We start from the raw sequence: 21,128 nt of genomic DNA, 5'->3' as shown, positions 1-21,128 counted from the left end.
AATAAATTACATTTTACAGTATATTAAAACAGAAAACAGTCATTTTAAATTGTAGTAATATTTCACAATTTTAAAAGTGGGTTTTAATTGAATTTACATCATTTCCACAGGATGAAAGTGTCAGAAACGACATACCAGTAATACTGATAAAGGTGAGCTACACGCAAACACACACACTCTGCTATGTTAACAACTTCTGAAGATCACCTTGGCCGACTTCTTCAATTTATCTCCTAAAGTAAAGTGCGCGTGTGAGACAGCGGCAGATTAAACTTTAATCAATCAGCTCACCTCTGCTTGCCTTGATGGCAAAACAAACGTCTAGAGAAGTAACATCTACAGAGTTCACGTATGTGTGTCCAAGGCCGTATGTCACATCCGAGCCACCGGGAACACGCTGTATTAACCTGTGTCTGTGAGCGTCAGCGTGTTACACATCATCCTCACGGGTGGAAATCAATTTGAGCTCAGTGACAGTCACCCGACAACCTCTTATAATCAGACATCGCTCCCGCTTACCCACAATCCTTCTGTCTGTCACCAGCCACCGTGAGTCTCTCACCTTCAGTCACTCTCTCATGTAACACCCCCCACTTCACGACTAGATCTAATAACCACCACAATCCTCTCTTCCTGCATTAGTATTCAAGGTGGCGCTTCTCAACTGGTGGGACGCGACCTAAAAATGAGTCGCAGGTCTGTACTGAAAAATAATATCAGAAAAAATGGATTTATTTTAGGATCACTGACACATTTATTATAGTTAACTAAAACCATAACAAATGTCGTTGCTTATAAATAAAATAATAATATACTGTATAAATAAAATAAAATAAATGTAACTGAAAAAAAAACTAACTTATTTTATTTTAGAAACATGAAAACATTTAAAAATACCAAATAGAAAATCACAAAAACACAACACAAATACTAAAATTGAACTACATTAAAAATGAAAACAAAAATAAAAACTAATTCAAAATATTAACAAAACCAACAATAGTATCTCAAACTAACAGCATTGACTGTTATCATTTTTGCTAATATTTATATTTTATTTTCAGTTTTCATTTTAAAGGGGTCATATGATGTTGCTAAAAAGAACATTATTTTGTGTATTTGGTGTAATGCAATGTGTTTATGCGGTTTAAGGTTCAAAAAACACATTATTTTCCACATACTGTACATTATTGTTGTTCCTCTATGCGCCGATTTATACAAAGCTTATTGTTCTGAGAAGCGAGCTGTGCTCTGATTGGCCAGCTATCCAGTGCGTTGTGATTGGCTGAATACCTCAAGCGTGAGATGGAAATGTCTCCAGGACATGGCTCCGGCGGCAGCAACAGTACTACAGCCAGAATAATAGTTCCGCCTTCTTTCATTGCGTGTACATTTGGGTGGTGCTATGCAAATTTTCCCACACCGTGACGTAGACATGTAGGGGCGTGTTTAAATGAGCTGTTTTAGGAGGGAGGGGTCGAGTCTTAACTTTGATAAAGAATATTTCTTTGGTTTTGAGACTTTAGTCTTTGCAACTTCAGGGATCTCATCTATGCACAAACAGCTTGTGACACTCCAAAGAGAAAGGAAACCTTGAAATCGCATCATATGACCAGTTTAATTTTAAAGTTTAGCCATTTTGTTGTGTTTTTGCCTTTTTTTTTGCTTTTAGTTTGGTCTTAAATGCATATATAGTTTTATTAATTCTGTAGTTTATTTAGTTTCAGTTATTTTAGTATTTCAGTTAAAACTAAATAAAATGAGAAATGTTGCCGTGGAAAGTTGGCAACTAGTTTCTTTAATATTGCTTCTTTTTTTTTACATTTATATTAAAGCTTATTTTATTTCAAGAACTTATTTTTTCTGGGTTTTAGTTTTACTTAACTTTTAAAACGGGATGTTCTCCATGTATTTTGTTGCTGTCATCAGAGGTCAGGGGTTCAATCAAACACTGGTACACCAGAGAACAGCTATTGAACAGCTGCATCTACCGTCTCCTACAATTCATCAGCATCACTTCACTGCAATTAATCTTCCTTGACATGATTTGCTCCTAGTTACAGTGTATGTGAATGTTAATTAGAGAGATAATGCAAACACAGGATAGTGTCATAAATGGTTAACATTTTGAAACAAATTAAATTAATAGCGTTTAAAGAGGATGACTTTAGAGCTACAGCATGTGGACACTGAAAAGCATAATAGCTGTAGTTGAGTCTTTATATCTCTATTTTCAGCCATCAAAGCATTGTTTTCGTAACAAATTCCCTTCACTAATCAATTTATAGACAATAATAATAAAACAAGAGAATTGTGCAATAAAAATTAATTACAATAATTTGTTAAAGAGCACATTCTTAGATTCAGTGTAAGGAACTGATTCATTTCAAATGCAGCTTTGGCCACTGCATTACATAGTATCTTTTACACATAATTTTGAGAAATGCATTGCATTTCTGTCAATAGTAGTAGTATATTTTTATTTAATGCCGTTAGGCTATTTTCATGGCAAAAACAATAATAATAAAAAAAATACAAGTATAACAAATACAATAAAAACCAGCAAACAGACAAACAAGTTATATTACACAAGATTTTTTCACATTTGGCATTTCTATCAATTTATTTTTTATTTTTTTAAATTACCTACTTTTAAATTTAGGTGACCCTAGCCATCATCTAACACATTTAAATATGTTCAAAAGTTTGGGGTTGGTAAGATTTAATTGTGTTTATTTTCTTTATTAAACATTTTCATTCATCAAAAAATACAGTGATATGGTCAAATTTATTTCAATTTAAATGACCTGTTCTCTAATTTAATATATTTTATGATGTACTTTATTCCTGTGATGCCATGTTAAACTTATCAGCATTATTTCAGCTTATTTTGGTTGAAAACAAAAATTTTACACTAACACTTAATATGGAAACTGTGTTTTTTGGATTTTTAATGAATAGAAATGCCAAAAGAACAGCATTAAAATATAGCTTTTTTGATATAACAATGATTTTTTTATTTGTATTTTTTTTAAAACAATGTTTTTACTGCCACGTATGATTAATAAATGTAATGCATACTTGCTGAATAAAAGCATTCATTTATTTGGAAAAAAAAAAAATTCCACTGACCCAAAACATTTGAAGAGTAGCAGAATCGCTAGCAAATCTGAAAATAAATGTCCAATTTCGTACTGTACGTTATAATGTTATGTACAAGTTAGATTTTTACTCCTAACATTTTTGAAGCACATTTTCAATATGACCAAAAGTAAAAGACTATTTAAAACCAATAAAATTGTATTTATTTTTATTTTTGTGCATTGAGAGCTAGTCTCTAGTCTCTTGCATGCATGCAGCAAAATACAGAAAAACTCTATGCCAGATTAAAAAAAGGTAGATGTTTACAACCAATCAAAACTTCCTATCAGTTAATTCATCATCCTTCACAGGCCTGAATCTCTATTATATCAGCTCTATTCAATACCAATGCTGTCTTTTCATTCCCTCTCTCTTCCTGTAGCATTTCTCCATTCGACAGCAGACCTGCTCAATAGCGTATCAAAGCTACATCAGCAGCACTGCAGTCCCTGGGGGATGTGACCTATCACGCAATATAGACATAAAAACGACACTGTGCATCCATCTTCTGAACGACAGCTGTTGTTTAACTAGCAAGAAAGGAAAAACAAGATTCATTTGTTTCAATCGGAGTTCACCGAGTGACATTTTTACACTGGCTGCTGCTACCAGACAGCCGGGCTTGTTTGTTGAGTGCGAAGCGCTGATGTTTGAAGGCTGCAACCTTTAGCGGAGTTGATCAATTAGCCTGATGCAGAGTGAGCACTTTGACACCGCTAGACAAACTACGCATGTTTGAGAAGAGTAAAGGCAGCCTGCAGCCCGAGTGTGGATCAGGGTCTATCGGTATCTGCAGCAGCGGGTGGCTGGGATATAAAGATGTATCCGTGACAGTGGCCTCTCGATGGCATCGGGCCAGTATTTAAAAGGCAGTGCGCAGGGTTTATGAGGCGCTTCTAATAGCCGCCTGCGAGCGGCTGTAAAACATACTGGGAAGTGTAAGAGAGTGTAAAATAGCTAAGGAGGAGCCTCTTAATCACACATCCCACCAGAGACAGAGGGAATGGATGGATGAGGATAGAAAGACTATTTGTATGTGTGACGTAATGATAATGATGCTCGGTATTTTCAACTACCTCATAAAACACATGGCGCTGCTACGAAAAACAAATCGCAATACCATAATTGCATCGTTATTTTTGATGACGAAACAAATTCTGTCATCATTTACTCACCCTCAAGTTGCTCCACACCTGTATGAGTTTCTCTCCTCTGTTGGAGATATTTTGAAGAGTATGGGTAACCAAACAGTTGACTGTAGCCATTGACTTCCTTAGTAGAGAACAAAATACCAGCAACTTGAGGGTGAGTAAATGATGACAGAATTTTCATTTTTGGGTGAACTATCCCTTTAACTTTGAGTAAATGGACAATGCAATGGTTGCCTAGAGGAAGCACATCCATATGAAAAAGTGAAATTGAATTTAAAAAAAAAAAACAAAAAAAACTTTAAACATGCCTACACTGTAAATATTTTTTTTTAAATTAAAAATTAATACTTTTTTCAAAGTTGTAAATAAAACATGTTTTACAAGAAAACACAATTTCAGTTTATATATTTTCCATGTTTGATTCAATGCTTTACTTGCCTTTTGTTTGTAACTGTTTGCTAAATTTTCTAGCAATTTCTAAATTGTTTCTATACAACAATTTTTTCAGTGTATTTGAGATTCTGGAGTTCACGTGATGGACACTTTATTGTCCCATATTCTGGAGTTGTGATGGCAGGTAAAAAAGGGTTACGTACATTAGTAGATTCATACATTTATAGTACATACACATTCCATACATATTTATTCTATGCAGAATGTACTTATTTACCAGTTCTTTATAAATGTAGTATCTACTCTTATAGTATGCATTTTTGGACAATGTACACAAGAAACCACCATTATCTAATGCGCTAATTCTACAAAATCCCACATTAACAAATGTTAGGAAGGCAGCTAGTTATGTAGCTAAAGTTTAATTTATGATGGTGATGGCGCAGTGGATAAGACACATGCCTTTGGTGTGAGAGACCCGGGTTCGAATCCACTGTGAGACACCAATGTGTCCCTGAGCAAGACACTTAACCCCTAGTTGCTCCAGAGGCGTGCGACCTCTGACATATATAGCAATTGTGAGTCGCTTTGGATAAAAGCGTCAGCTAAATGAATAAATGTAAATGTAATGATTATGCATGAAATAGAAGTCATCTACAGTATATGCATGCTCGCTATCCTGCTTGGTCAATATCACTTCAGGATTGTGGTTACTTAGTATAGTATTTTTTGTTTAAATGTTAACACGTACACACTGCAGGTAGCAAATACCATCCTCAACAATGATATACAATATTATACAATATTGCTAAAGATCTACACATTTTGGCTGTAGAAATTCTGAATGGAATTATGCATTCCCTGCTCAGAAAATCCTAAATGAAAGCAAAGACTTATTATTGGAATTTCTATTGTAATTTGGAACCAGTCCCAAAGGATCTTAAGAAGAACTAATCAGAGGTTAACAGAACAATTGAATTCTCACAGAGTAGGATATTATTTGATTCTTAGCAGATTCTAATAGGATCCTTTAGGAGGCATTCCAAATTATGACAAAAATCCCAAAAGGAATCTAGAATACATTAATTTAGGATGGTTTTGTGGCACTTGCGGGCAGAGTGAGAAAAAGAAAAAGCAAGCATGCATGTGTGTGTGTGTGTGTGTGTGAGAGAGATAAAGTACATTCAAGCAATGGAGGGTTTCATCAAACCACTAGTTTAACGAATGGCACACTGGGGACACATTCAGACAGATCTCAATCTAATGGAGTACGATGGGCACACACACACAGAACGATCAAGCACTTTAAAATTGAGGGGGCATGTGGATTTGGAAGTGCTTACTTAAAAAATAATAGTGTTGTAGCACAGTTTGCATTTATTAATGTGTATTTATAGCTCTTGCTCTGCTTATCAGATATATTAAATAACCACAAGAGGGGTCCTGGCATGTTGTGTTGTCTGTGTGTATATTTGAGGTCAGTGTTCAGTATTAAATGAATTACACACCCCTAATTAGAATCTCTGCTAGTCAGGCAATGATCTGCAAAGCTCTGCAGCTACTTATTATAGACTCAGAGGCATGAGTTGACCACAAACAGCTGTTGACTGATGCAGGTCTTCTTGATGAGTGTGTGCATGTGAATGTGTGATGAGTTTGACACAAACAGACTGTGACAGTGTGAGTGTGACAGTGAGAGCAGCTCTCTAATGCCCAAAGTGTGCAAATCTCAAGCGGCCCCAGAACATAGGCCTGGGGAACACCACCTTAAAAATGTATGTACAGTACACACATCTTGTTTACAGAAATGCAAGCAATCAGTGCATGCTTTGCATAGATGGTCCCTTTGTGACATGCTGCTGATTATTTTTATTTGTTCCTAATTTTTAAAGGAAAAACATGGTTACATAAAGCCACTTACAATGAAAATGCTTAAAAAACTGAAACATGAACCTTGTATTTTTGTTCAAGCATTTACATTTTCCTTCAAATTAGTATTATTCAGGCTTTAAAATTGTCTAAATTGTAATTTTTGCAGTGGTTATGTAATTCCAGAGCTTATAAAGGCTTTTTTATTTTTGCAGATTTTTTATTTAATTTTTTTTTACATTTATTTATTTATTTAGAAGGTTGTTTGTTGACCTCAAATAAAATTTTGCACAGAAAGTCACCTGGTAAAATTGCATCATGTTAACATAAGGTTTATCTTTTGTGACTATATATTAAAAAGTATGCATTTTAGCATGTATTGTGTTACCTCTTTTACTTCCATTGTACGTCCAGAATGTTTGCTAATTTTTTTTAACTGAGGGATGATGAGTCAAAATCGTTTTCAAAATTACACAAGAAATGCTCTCGACAGAACCCAACTAAAACACACAGAACCCTTCTACAAGCCAAAAACACAATACTCAGAATTGTGCATTCATTTTCAGACTGCCATTCGTTGCATAAGAGCACTATGTGCATTTTTTTCCCCCTAAAAGTCCATTTCTTTGGCATATCGCAGGGTCAAGCTGACACACAGCCAGAGTGCGATTTTTCGTGTGTGTGTTTCTGTGGGCTCTGACACTTTGGCCACAGTTTGACAGGAAGTCGAGTGAAACCAGGAAGGTCACCTCGTTATGTGCAAATAAATCAATACAGATACAGACACAGAAGACACAGAAAGCCACTAGAGTGAGAGAAGTGGAAAGCGCTTGTGTATTTATGCATGTACGCGCTTACATGTGCATATCCAAGGTCACCCCGGCTGCGATGGCAAAGATGGGTTAGCAATAGAGCTCACGCTAGCAGGGCGCTCATTACGTTGGGTTATTTATGAACCTCCCCCCAACTCTCAGACTTTAATAATTCAAACAGCACAGCCCTACACTCCCATGAGACCCTGCTACCACAAGCCGGAGGTGAGGGCCATTAATCAAACGCTGATTCCCCCCCCCCCCCCTTCTCTCTTTCTCGCAAGCCTCCATCACATTTTCTCGATCACATCTTGGCGGGTTTGAGATTAGAGCAGTTTGGACAGAAACACATGTAAGGGAGATTTCACAATTTAGACAGCAACCTTGTGCGATACTTAACCAGCCACACAAACAGAAGATGAGGGGTTTTTACCATGGCGGCTGGAGGGTTGCAAGGCGTGGTGTGTCCGTGAATGTGTGTGTGTGAGCGCGGAGTGTGGAGATGGGGGTCTCGGGACGCCCTCTCCTCATGCGCTTGCCTCTCTGCCCCCCCGCTGCGCCCAACTGCAGCAAACCTGCGAGACAGACAGAGAACAACATTAATTACATGTATCCTGTGCATTTTTATTATTAGCATCACACAGGGTTAGTGCACAAGATGGATAAACAGCATTGAAATCTAGGGGACTAAATGTGTAGCATCACAAACCCTCACACACGCTTCCCTCAGGAGGTATCAGTGACTGAAAATGAGCAGTGCAGTATATGGACGTTATACATATTTCATGATCTGGGTACTGCCACACATCTGAGATGCGACCTGTTGTTCTGTCGGTTTATTTCCCGACACAGCGAAGTGTTTGCATGTATACTATTTTACAGAGCACTTATCTGAGCCTGTTTATCAGGCTTATCTTGCAAAGTGCTTCCACTGCTTAAGACAAATATGGCAATATGTGAAAGTCATCTGAACACATTCGCTGGAATAGTTTTGAGTGGCGGCATTAACCACAATTTGCGGATCAAACATTGAACTGTAAATTTTTACTCTACTTAATCCCTTCTTATCTGGCCAAATGTCTTCCCTGTATTAATGCAATTTCCCTGGAATATAATTTAATTCTCTGGATTATGGCTTTCAGAGTTGAACAGATGCACTCTAATAAAAAAAAAAAAAAAAAAGGTTCAGGCCAAAAAATGATTTTTTAAAAGGAATATCCAAAAACTGTGAGGGGAGAGAGCTGATCTCAGTCGTATTCCAATTGTAAAGTGCTGTAGTGTTTTGGGTAGATGCTATGTTGCTGTTAGGAGGTGGTTGCTAGGGTGTAACAAGGTGTAACAAGTTTTGATAAATTTTATGATATACACCATGGTTTTTTCCATTGCTAAGGTGTTCTAAATGGTGTAAAAGGCATGTCAGTAAGATTTTTTATTTTGTTTTAAACGATACTATATTCAGCAGAAATTGAACTAATCAAATGTGACAGTAAAGACCATTACATTATTACAAAAAAAAATCTATAGCAATTAAATGCTGTTCTTTTGAACTTTCGATTCTTCAAAAAATACTTCAATATTAAGCAGCACAACTTCAACATTGATTATAATAAGAAATGTTTCTTGTGCAGCAAATTAGCATATTATTATGATTTCTGAAGGATCACGTTACACTGAAGACTGGAGTAATGACGCTGAAATCTCAGCTTTACATCACAGGAATAAATTACATTTAAAATATATATTTAAATACAAAACAGTTATTTTAAATTGCAATAATATTTCACAATATTACTGTGTTTACTGTATTTTTATCAAATAAATTCTGTTTTGGTAAGCATAAGAGACGTCTTTAAAACACATTAAAAAATCTTTCAGATTCCATGCTTTGGTTGCTAAGGTGTACTGATTGATTTTATTTTGTCCTGGTTGGTCAGACTACCGTATATACTTTGCACATGGGCTGTTGGGAATTTTGTACCAGTTAAAGTTCATTAAAAGACGACTGCACAAAAAGTGTGCATTACTCCTGAATGCTTGAAATGACAAATGGGACACCTGGGAGCAAAGACCACAAACCAGTATCTAGTGTGTCGTTTGGGACAGGGTTTCACAAACCAAGATAATTTGCATGCTCTGCTTATAGCATATCATATAAAACCTTCTCACCTAATGTACATATTACCCAACAATCCATAACCAAGATAATGATGAATAGGAAGAAATGGTGTAGCTCAATAGGGCACAGCTTATCTCCTGAGTGCCTTTATACACCAAACCTCTACTTTGACATCCTTTTAAGAGATGAACAAGTGTATCTCGTGAGGGACCCCACACCGCTGCCAACAGCGAAATTACACTCAAACGCAGTCCTGCAGATCTTCTGTAATAACGTTCAGTGGAGTGTGTCCACACAGAGACATTCACAGTCTGCTCGCTGACGGCCCTGCTGTCACTGCCTCGTTATCAGCATCACAATCTGCTGAAAACACACCGCGTACCAAACCAGACCTTTCAGAGAGACCATTAGCCCCGAACTGACGAACATTTAAACATGTAAATGACTATCACCTCACTAGACTGATCATTAAATGTGCTGCACGTATACAAACTTCAACACCGTCTAGTTCACAACTGTACATCAATAATTACAAGACAGAAGTAGATTTTTGCATGAGGTTTACCTCAAACAGACAAACAAAATCCTTTCATTATGTTCAGTGACATGGAAATAAATATTATATTGACTTTCCACTTCCAATTACTGATTATTCACTACCTCACTCATCTGGCACAATAATATAATGTTTTTGAAACATCTTCATTTGGGGGGTTTTCTCAGTAATTATTGATAATGTGATTAATGAATCACCGTATTATGTAATGTTCTCATCAATTAGTAATAATTCTCACAATTTTCCCCAAAAAATGGAAACGACAGTGCATTCAGTGATAAATAAGAAAATGGAAAATATTTAAAAGATTTAGTTTTAAACACATGCAAACACATGCCAAAAACACTCTTTGTGTTCATATTGCTTCAAGGTCTTAGAAATGTTTTACACCATTTTAAACAAACATTAGGCCTACAGATAAAAAGTCACAAAGACTTTAAGATATCAGTTTAAAATTAATAGCAGTAACACTTTACAGTCTCACTATAACTAACTTAACTAATTGCTTATTAGCATGCATATTACTAGCTTATACTACGGGGCCATTGAATGCTGGAGTCTGATTGGCTGACAAACGTTCTAGGTGTGCAATTATTTTCAGGGAAACGCACGCCGAACGTAATTCCAGGCAGGTCTTGACCGCATTACATGACCATATCACTTCGCCATATTATTTGAGTTATTTCAAAGGTCCTTACAGCAAAAGAACAAAAACCCACAACGACACTGGCCAAACAAATAAATATAGTAAACAAAAGGATAAAAACAACAGATCATGTCCATGTTTTTGCCACAAAATTACGTTTTATGTACGGAAAGCACATACTCCATCTCTCCCGCTCTCTCTCCCTTAAAGACACACATACAGTTTACACACACGTTAGCATGAGCGCTAATGTTGTTAGCGCAACTTAGATTTGATCAGTAACATTGATGAACAACTTAAAAACTACATGACTTCTCACAAGCGAGGGAACAATAACGGTGCTGTTTGCAAAGAAAATTAACTTAGTTTCACTATAACGAGAGACATTGCTGCCGGACACTTAACACTGTAGACACAGACTCACAGAGGTAACGTTACTCTCTCTCTCTCTCTCCCTCTCTCTCATAACTTAACTTAGTTATTAACTGTATTAACTGCATTAGTCTGCTATCAACGGCTCAAGCCTCCGTTACGGTTTAAAATGACGTTTTGGAATTAGCAAGGGAGACGTTGGAAGAGATGCGGATAGCGATTTAAGTAGAAAAACCGGACGAATGCCTTGAAATATATCATCTGATCAATGTCTTGAGGTGCTGCAACCGTAGTATAAGTGGAATAATTGACTTCGAGCCGTTGAATTAATTGAAAAAATAATGCACACCCGAGGTAGAATTATTTTTTTAATAATTCAACGGCCCGGAGTCAATTATTCCTTACATATTGGCTGTTGTACTTATAAAGCACATATTAATGGCTTTTAGATCCCTTAATCCCACACTATACCTACAGTAAATTTAACCTTACTAACTATTAATAAGAAGCAAATTAGGATTGAGGAAAAATCCATAGTTAATAGTTAGTTAATAGTAAGAATTTGTCCCAAATCCTTCCCTTACGTATTGAATAAATGTATAAGGTGAAACACTGTATAAGGTCATTTTCTCAAGTGATTTCTTAAGTATAAATGCATCCTGAAAAATTGTATACATCAAGCTGAGGTTCAATTTGGGCTCATGATTGAAGACAGCAGGAGATCACTGATTAGCATGCAGTGGTCAGATTGTGAAAAAGATATTTAACCTCAGTATTTGAGCATGAATCGGTAGACATCCTCCAGCTTGTGGGAAACAAGTGAAAAGAACGAGAAGCATTTCTCAACACTGCCCCCCTGACCGACCTTCACGTTCACCTTCTTTCTGCCTGATGTCAATCCTTTAATAATTTTTTGGTTCCCTCTAGCAGTTTAGATAATAGAGGTATTAGAAGAGCATGAGCGAGATTTAACTGGATTCTGTCATCAGGACAGTCTGGCCTTCCTGTAGACAGCCCGCGGCGACATCGCTGCCCCGCAAACAATTACAGTCCCACTTTGCTGCAGAATAGGGAAAATAAAAAGAAATGCCCACCCTCCAAATCACTGCCAGGCTTTAAACGAAAATAGTAAGACATACTGTACCTCATGTGCTAAAGTTTTTAATAATGTACTTACAAATGTATGTGTGTCAGCAATAAAGGTTTGGAGAATTCAAACTTTCAGTGAATTCAGTGAGCGGGTAAATCAAAGATAACACACATTTGTTTGCTTGTTTGAAGTACATTGTTCCAACAGTCAGTGTTGTTTCAATATTGAGATCCACGAGCCAGGATTCGAACTCGGGACACATGAATCGATCATATCTTTGCCCCAGTGCAACTACTTACATGCATTCATTTTCTTTTTCTTTCATTCTTCTCTGCGTTTTAAGAAAAGCTGTTAATTTCTTCTCTAGGGTAAATCAACAGACAGAAGCTGGTATTAAACGAAAGCGTCTTTCAATCATAGCCTAGCTGATGTTTTCTACAAGTTTGCCATTTATTTACCATCCAGAGATCTCAAAATGAGCTTGTGTTCGCATTTTTGCTCCCTCATTACAAAAAACCCAACCAGATTCCTCTAAGGAAAACCATGCTGGTTGAGAGCTGCTTTACACCCAGACAGAGGCACACATGAAAGCACATGCACAGAAAGCTCTTCTCATGAAGCTCGCTGAACTCTATCCAAAATCAGAGGTTTCTAGATGTGGCTGCATAATTCATAACTGTGAGGTGTTTAATTTATATTTGTGCAGTAGTGAAGTCAAGCTTCCAGCTCAAATACATGTAAACAAATCACCCGACACGTTGAGCTGAAGGACAGCAGTGAGAAACAGCCATCACCGTTTCCTATTCTTATGCTCAACAATAAGACGTTCTGAAAGGAAAAAGACAGACAGATGAAAGAGAAAAGTCTTGTTTTTTTACCCATTTTAACCTGTAGTAAACATTCATTCAAAAGAGCTGTCAAGGAATAATTCAGTGTGACATGAAGAGAAAAAAGGAGAGTCTAGGATAAAGAAAAGAAATTGTTGAAAATGCATGCCTTTTAGTTTTTAGAAATCTAGTCTGTTTTCATGTTACATATGGCTTTTAAAAATTACTACATTTTTTATGTAGTATAACCAAGTAAACCGTTTAGAATATTTAGAATATTTACAATTATATTTAACATTTTTTACACAATGAATGCACACATTTATAATGTAATTATAATTTATAATATAATTATTTTCAAAAATGTGTTTTAATATATAGGGAATAAATGTAAAAACTACTGCTTTTTTCACAATGTCAATGAATTATTAGAAAGATTTTTAAATGGCGTCTCTTATGCTCATCAAGGATGTATTTATTTGATCAAAAAAAAAGTTATATTGTGAAATATTATTGCAATTTCTAAGATTGGTTTCCTATGTTAATATACTTTAAAATATATTTTATTTCTGTGATGCGGCACAATTGTTTTATCAGCCATTACTCCAGTCTTCAGTGTCACATGATCCTTCAGAAATCATTCTAATATGCTGATTTATGATCAGTGTTCAAACTGTTGTGCTGCTTAATATTTTTTTGGAACTTGCGATACTTTTTTTCTTTGATGAATAAAAATTTAAAAAGAACAGCATTTATTCAAAATAGAAATCTGTGAAATATGTCTTTATCACTTTTTATTCATTTAACACATCCTTGCTGAATAAAAGTATTAATTTATAATAAAAAATAATAATTTACTGACCCAAACTTTTGAACAGTAGTGTATATTGTAACACAAAATTTAATTTTTGAATAAACATTGTACTAAGAGTCCTGAAAAAAAGCATCACAGGTCCCTAAAAATATTAAGCAGCACTGTTTTCAACACTGATTATAAATCAGCATATTATACTGATTTCTGAAGGATCATGTGACACTGAAGCCTGGAGTAATGATGCTGAAAATTAAAGCATTGCAAAACAGGAATAAATTATATTTTAAAGTATATTAAAATAGAAAACTTATTTTAAAATGCAATAATATTTCATAAAATTACACAATTTCACAAATTGTTTATTTAGCTTTATAAGAAATAAGATTATTACTACATAAGGATTTGTTAAATTAAACAAAAACACCAAAAGAGGAAACTTTTCAATCCAGAATTGAAGAGAAAAATAATGATATATTAAAACAAGTTATAAGCACTGAAGTCTTTTTTGATGAGAAATCTGTAAAACAGAACAAAGATACCTTGAAAATTGAGGCACATCTCAGAAATACAGAAATACTTTCCTTCTAACTCTTCTAAATACAAGGAAACAGGACTCTTAAAATATATTGTATAAAACTCTTTTTTAACCTTTCACCTGTTCTTCTCAGGATTTGAGCACTTAAGTCAATTAGAAAATCTAACATGCTTCAAAACACTCCTACAGCAGCACCATGTTGAGGTAAATTTAGCCAGCTAAAAAAATCATCATGAACAGATGCATCAACCTGTTCCGTTCAAAGCAAGCGGAAAAACACTAAAGGTGCCGGTATAACGCTAACTTCCATTGTCCATTGACTGATATCATCTTCAATGCGGACTCGTCTTCCTGGAATCTGGAGAGGTGTCGATTAAAAAATGGCTTGTGTTGAAGTGGCAATGCGAGAGAAAGAGCAGCTTCACGCATTAGTTGATCTGGCAAGCGAAGAAAACGCTGAACACGCTATAGGGAGAATGGATGCCATCAATAAATGAATAACTACATTGTCAATATTTAAGATGGAGAGGTGCTTCCTGCTGACTTTAGGTCGACCCTGTAGGGACAGAAATGAGGGAGAGGAGGATAACAAGGATAGAGAGATTACAAAGTAGAACTTAGAGTCCAACAACTAGCGTGTAACTTCCTGTTGTCATCCACAATCTCTCACTTAGACTCACTTTTCTCTCATATAAGTCTCACTTCTACTGACGGCCTAATGTGACGCTGACTAACAGATGCAAAGCAGAAGCGAAGATCCATCAGAACAAACGCTTCCCAAACAAAAATCGATATTAAACTGACAGGATTAAGCTGCTGTGTGTCATTTTTCAACACTTCCATCTAACATGTTTGTCATTCAGTTTGATGTGGCAGAGAAATTACACATTTTATCTTTAACAACAAAACAATCAATATTCCTTTCAAATGAAACAATTCAACTTAAAAGCTTCACTACACGCACTGGCATGGGTTAAAGGTTTAGTGTGGGCATAAACCTGATCTACAGTATAGGCTGCCTCGTTTGTCTCGATAGGACATTTCAAACAAGGAACGGCAAAATGGCCTGGATTTATTAAACGAGATGCATCAAACTGATTCCCTCTTTGATGTCGCCTGAGGACTTCAAACACACACACACACACACACACGTTCAAATCCCCACACACACACACACACACACACTCTGCCAAACAGCGTATTATTCTAAAAACCTAAACTGCACAAACACACACGCTACAAATGAAAAAGCAATCAATTGTTGTGGTATTAAAACTACAGTGAGTCTGAGCATGTATTAATTTAATGGCTCTGAAATAAACCCACAAACTGAAGATCTTTGAACTCAAGGGATTATGGCTGCTTCTGTAAACATTAAGATTATATGCACTTTTTATGTTTTAGGTTTCGATAAAGTCCACAGAAGGCTGCTGCCCTTGTAAACTACAGTCAAGCTACTAAAAAATGTTTGGTCGCAAGCTATGAAGAACTTTACAGCGTTTATTACAATTAATTAACTTTATAGCATTAATTCCAATAATTAAAGCAATGAACAGTTACAAGTTGCTAAACAAAACAAAGAAATATTAAGCGTTTTGTTCATTAGTATTACTCAGTAAAGTGTAACACCAGAAATAAACCATCTTTTTTTCCTTTTTCTTTTTCTTTTAACAGTAGACCACAGACATTTACACAAAGGCACATCTCAAAGTTCACTGATTATGCAATCACACAAAACACAGTATCATTAATATATAAATGTCTCTATTTTTTAAATATAAACACCACTGGTTAAAAATTTGGGATCAGCAAGATCTTTTAATATTTTTGAATGTCTTCTGCTTAGAAGGCTGTATTTATTTGATAAAAAATTCAGTATAAATTGTGAAATATTATTAAAAATAACTTTCACACACACACACACACACACACACATAGTGCTGTCAAATGATTAATCGCGAGCAATCCAAAATCCAACGCGTTTTTTTACGTAATATATGCGTGTAGTGTGTATATTTATTATGTGTATATATATATATGAGAAATATATGTTTATATTAAATATATTTATATACAATATATGAATATATATTATATGAATATAAATATATACACATGTAAATACTGTATATGTGTGCATTTATATATACATAATAAATATACACCGTACACAAACATATGTAAACAAAAACGTTTATTTTGGATGTGATAAGTCATGATTAATTGCTTGACAGCACTAATAATATATGTGTGTGTGTGTGTGTGTGTGTATATATATATATACACAAGTAAATACTCTAATAAACACTTTCATGCCAATCTATGCAATATTTGTTTACACATTCTTAAAGGAAAATCGTACATTTTATGTTTCTAAGTGCTGTGTTACTAACTTCTCTGTACAGTGTACAATGTGTAATAAGTTTTTGGCATAAATGACATGAACAAAAAAAGACAATCACGTGTCAAAATAATTTTGACAGTCCACACGTGTTTCACAAGCACAAAAACACTTCAGAGTTTCTCAAAGGCTGGACTTGTTTGTGCAGTGTGGGGTTACAGTGACACTTAAAAGACTTCTACAGACTTCCCAGGATGATTTGAGCCTCCAGCAGCTTCAGTAGCACTGTAAAAGTGCTAAAAATACAGCTGCCCATGTTACAAAACAAGAGCTTAAAGTGAAAGCCATTTAGAGTGGATTAGATCTCTGGAGAAGTGTTAATGGACAGAGAGAGGAAATGCATACAACACTTGTTTAACACTTACAGTTAAGATACAGTATTGATGAAAACTTTAATAAAGGAAGGATGTGCAAAAAATGAAAAGGAAACAGAGCAGGGCAGAGGGAAAGTCAATGAAGTGAATAGATGCAGGAAAGACTGAGAAAATGACTGGAAACACCGCTGGACAAGAAAGAAAAGCAGATGATGGAAATATTAGTGTGTGTGTGTTCGTGTTCACACAGGCGGAGCAAGAGTGTGTGTGATTGTGCAAATTCAGTCCGCTCAACACTTTGTACCCCACTGATAAATCAAAGAGGCTCTTGAGTAGAACTGAGCCAAGACAACAGTTAAACACAGCGGTCAACTCAAAATCATCATCTTTCTGTTTCCTTCAGACAGATTTCAAAGACATGATACATCACAGCTCACACGCTCTGCAGGTACACTATAAGTGACCATACTTGTATTATTTTATCTCATTCCATGAAGTCTTCTTATAAAAGATCAATGTTTTAGTTTTACATGACTATTTTTCACCCTCTTACTGCACCTGGAATTAGGCCTAAACCTTTTGTTTTTGGTACTGTACCTATAAGTCAAATGAATGACACCGGAGAAAATACCAAATAGGCGTTAATACGAACAATTTCTCACAAAATCCTTCAGTCCAATTCGTGAACTGATTCTGTTTTGCTGAAAAGAATCAGATTCAAATGAACGATTTGTCCCCAAATCCGAAATCACTACAAGATCTGTGCTTACACACTGGATTTATAGAAAAATAAACTTTTATTCCTCAGACTTCCCGAGTGCATAAATTCTAATTTTAAGAGGTGCTTTTAAGCACTTCTCTACAATCTTCAAAGATAGAAAGATAGAAAATGCAATTTAACCATTAAAAAGGAGTCCAGAAAAATTAAAACGGAAAAAAACAGAATCCAGAAAATTAAAACTAAAAATTGTATAAAAAAAAAAATACAATGGATTTCATAGGGCCCTATGTTTCTCATCATTTGTCGCTTTGAAAGGACCCTTATATAACAGCACACGGGCCACGTCGCTCTCTCACTCCTCTCTCTACGCTTTAGCTTCACACACTGACGCACAGAGCAGATCGGTGCGTCAGCTCTCCGTTAGAGTCGCGTCCAACCTTGGGCCGCCGTTGCTCAGTATCACGGGCACCATCTGTTCATACTGCAATCAACCCAGCGGGCCGCCCCCTGCCGCTCCATCCTGTGCCAGCTGAGGAACCGCTCCTGCGAGGTGTGTTTGTGAAAGCGGCAAGACGGTTTATGCAGAAAGAGGAATTTAGAACAAGTGTGGTTAAGCCGAAAGAGGAAAAACAAAGTGTGTTTGTGCACCTCAGAGTCAAGTCGAGGTGGATCAGTGAATCCATCCATTCCCGGGTCAGTTTGAGCATGTTACTCGACAACACCAATTCATTAGCGCGATCCCTCACCGTCTCGCTCAGAATAACCCACCCCCTCCGCTATCCAGCGCTAACCATGACCCACAATGCACTGGGACAAGCAGTCTACGGTCAATCAGATTGAGGGATGTTGTAAATATTTCAGCGGCCGTCTCTCTCTCAAATATCCGTTTACTCCCTGCATCTCTTTGGATTCTGAGCATGAATTTTTCACTGATTCGGCAGACGGAGCAGCCTGGCTTTCAGAGCCCCTCTGAAGTCGGATGGCGTTAGAAAGAAAGGAATGAAAAGACCGTTTGGTTATCAAACAAAGGAAGCGGGTTTATTCAGACGCCCACACGTGCGCTTTCACAGGAGGCCCTAACCTTGAGTGCGTGGCTCGTGCTCGCCCAATAAAACGGCCTCATTAGATGCGGGGAATTTGTGCCGGGCCTTGAGGCTGAATGGGTGTAAAGAGCTCACCGTACCACAGGAAGTGGGAGGAATCTGATGCCAGATTAAGAACTAAACATCGTTTTTCTGATTTTTTCCCTTCGGTTTTCAGAGCCGTCTGCACTTCTGAATGGATCTCGAAGGGGAGTGAAAGAGTAGAAAGCAGGATGGTAGCTCTCCAGGAGCAGGGTTGGAAACCACTGACCTAGAAGCATGTAATGTGATGTGTTCTTGTCTCTGAATCTTATTTAATTCATTTCTGTGAATCAGTTCAAAATGTACATTTTTACAAACTGATTTAATGATTTGAATAATTTTTCAATATTTAAAGAAATCTATTCATGCCATTTTATTTATATTTATATATGACAATTTTAGTTTTGAAGTTTTAGTACTTTTTTGTGTCTTAGTCATTTTTAGTAGTTATTTATTTTATTTTATGCATGTCTAGATATATAGTATTTCATTTTTAATCAATGTTTAATCAGTTTAAGCTTGTTATTTTAGTAAATCAAGTTAAACGATTTTTGCCTTTTTATATGATAAGTTTTTATTTTTTGTTTTTATAATTTTTTTTATTTTAATGGTTTTAATTTTAGTTTCAGTTAACTATAATAAACCTTCTTAAGGCATATTTTCCACACAATTTATCACTAAATTAAACACATGAATGATGTTTATTCATTTTCATTTATATGCACTAACACTACAATATTTACCTACACATATTTTTCCCCTAAAACATTTTAATGCCAACAATCATAAAGCAATGCTAAAAAATGATTTTGTCAAGAAAAACGTGGTAAATATATTAGATGCTGTGTCTAGCGCTGGTAATACGCCTTTACAAACGTAAGCTCATTCTTAGTTATAGAGGTGTGCAGCTCCTGAGAGGTTCAATGACAGTGTGAATGGAAAACAGATATGGGGCTCAAGAGCTCTGTGTGTGTGTGTGTGTGTGTGTGTGTGTGTGTGGAGGTGAAAATCGGCTCGTCTCAGCTGAAGTCCTGAATTGCTAGCAGAGTTCAGCAACCCCGGGGCCATCAGACGCAGCAGCGGAGAGACGGGAGGATGTGTTCATCTCTGTGTGTAAGCTGCAGTTTTGACCCCTGACCCCATTTCCAGCACACACCATTCTCCTCGTTACATATTCATCACCTCGCATCCTGTGTTTTAACCAGCTGTGTTGATCGGAGAGTTTAGAGAGATTTTCTCTGTTCTCAGTCCATGTGTTTGCAGGACGACTCGTTCCAGTTTTCTCTGCTATTTTGGCTTGATGCAATGTTCAATTTCATGAGGTTTTTTCATTCATCACATCAGCACAATCAATTTGAGAATGCATATCGTTTAATTCATTTAAGTATAATTTCAAGAAATGGCTTCTTCATAATCAACAATTTGAACATTAATGTTGCTTTATTTTGATAAGTTGCTTTTTATATTTACTGTTTTCTTTTCTTTATTTGTCATTTTGTATAATCTGTTGTTTAATTGTATTTTAGAGAGTTGTTCATGTGCTGTTGATTTTTGGTTATTAATTAATTAATTAATTTATGTTTATAACTAATGGCCAAGCTAGTACACAAATACACCAATATATATATATAATTTTTTTTTCATTTATAATAATTTATCAGCATTTTGTTTATTAGATATTTTTTGTAGTCATTATTCATTTATAATTTTTTCTGTTCTTGCTGGCATGACAAAAGAATGTGAATTTGTTTTACCCTGAAAAGCCCCAGTTTGAACAGTAGTATTAAGATACCGAAACACTGAAGGAAAAAAAAAGGGGAAAAAGTGAGAGATTGCCCGGCAAGATGGGCAAAAAAAAAAAAAAAAGAAAAAAAAGGGAAGCCCTGTGCTGGCTCATCCCACGGGAACTGTCGTCATGGCTACATCCTTCCAGCAGCAGCTCCCTGATTCCCAGAGAGCGACGAATGCAAGACAGGAGCAGCGAGAGAGAGAGAGAGAGAGACAGACAGACAGATGGAGCGGCTCTTATTGCAGAGGATTGAGATGCTGTATTACAGATAGAGACACGTCTGACCGCTGACACAACAACACACAGAAATTAAAGACAGCATGAAACCACTCTGCATCCAATACAACTTCCTTAATGCCATGCACTTGGTTTGTGTTGCATCTCGCTGTATAGTTTAGTTATGGTTAACAGCTGTATTAAAAATTGTTCTAGTCAATTTTCTATAGATATAGTTGTG

The 21,128-nt window shown here is 36.1% G+C and overlaps 1 protein-coding gene across 4 annotated transcripts in view; it reads right to left on the bottom strand.

The window, feature by feature from the left end:
- Nucleotides 1–21,128, bottom strand: part of LOC306864357 (spermatid perinuclear RNA-binding protein-like) — a 94,032-nt gene that overhangs the window by 36,769 nt on the left and 36,135 nt on the right. For all 4 annotated transcript variants that reach the window (XM_079408341.1, XM_079408343.1, XM_079408340.1 and 1 more), the window contains exon 3: nt 7,800–7,941. In XM_079408341.1, coding sequence (XP_079264467.1) covers nt 7,800–7,802 — 3 coding nt within the window. In that variant the 5' untranslated portion in view covers nt 7,803–7,941. The remainder of the gene's footprint in view (nt 1–7,799; nt 7,942–21,128) is intronic.

This window comes from Barbus barbus (genome assembly GCF_936440315.1).
Source record: "Barbus barbus genome assembly, chromosome: 45".
In the NCBI taxonomy this organism is placed as follows: domain Eukaryota; kingdom Metazoa; phylum Chordata; class Actinopteri; order Cypriniformes; family Cyprinidae; genus Barbus; species Barbus barbus.
This window is presented reverse-complemented; position numbering and strand designations above follow the sequence as displayed.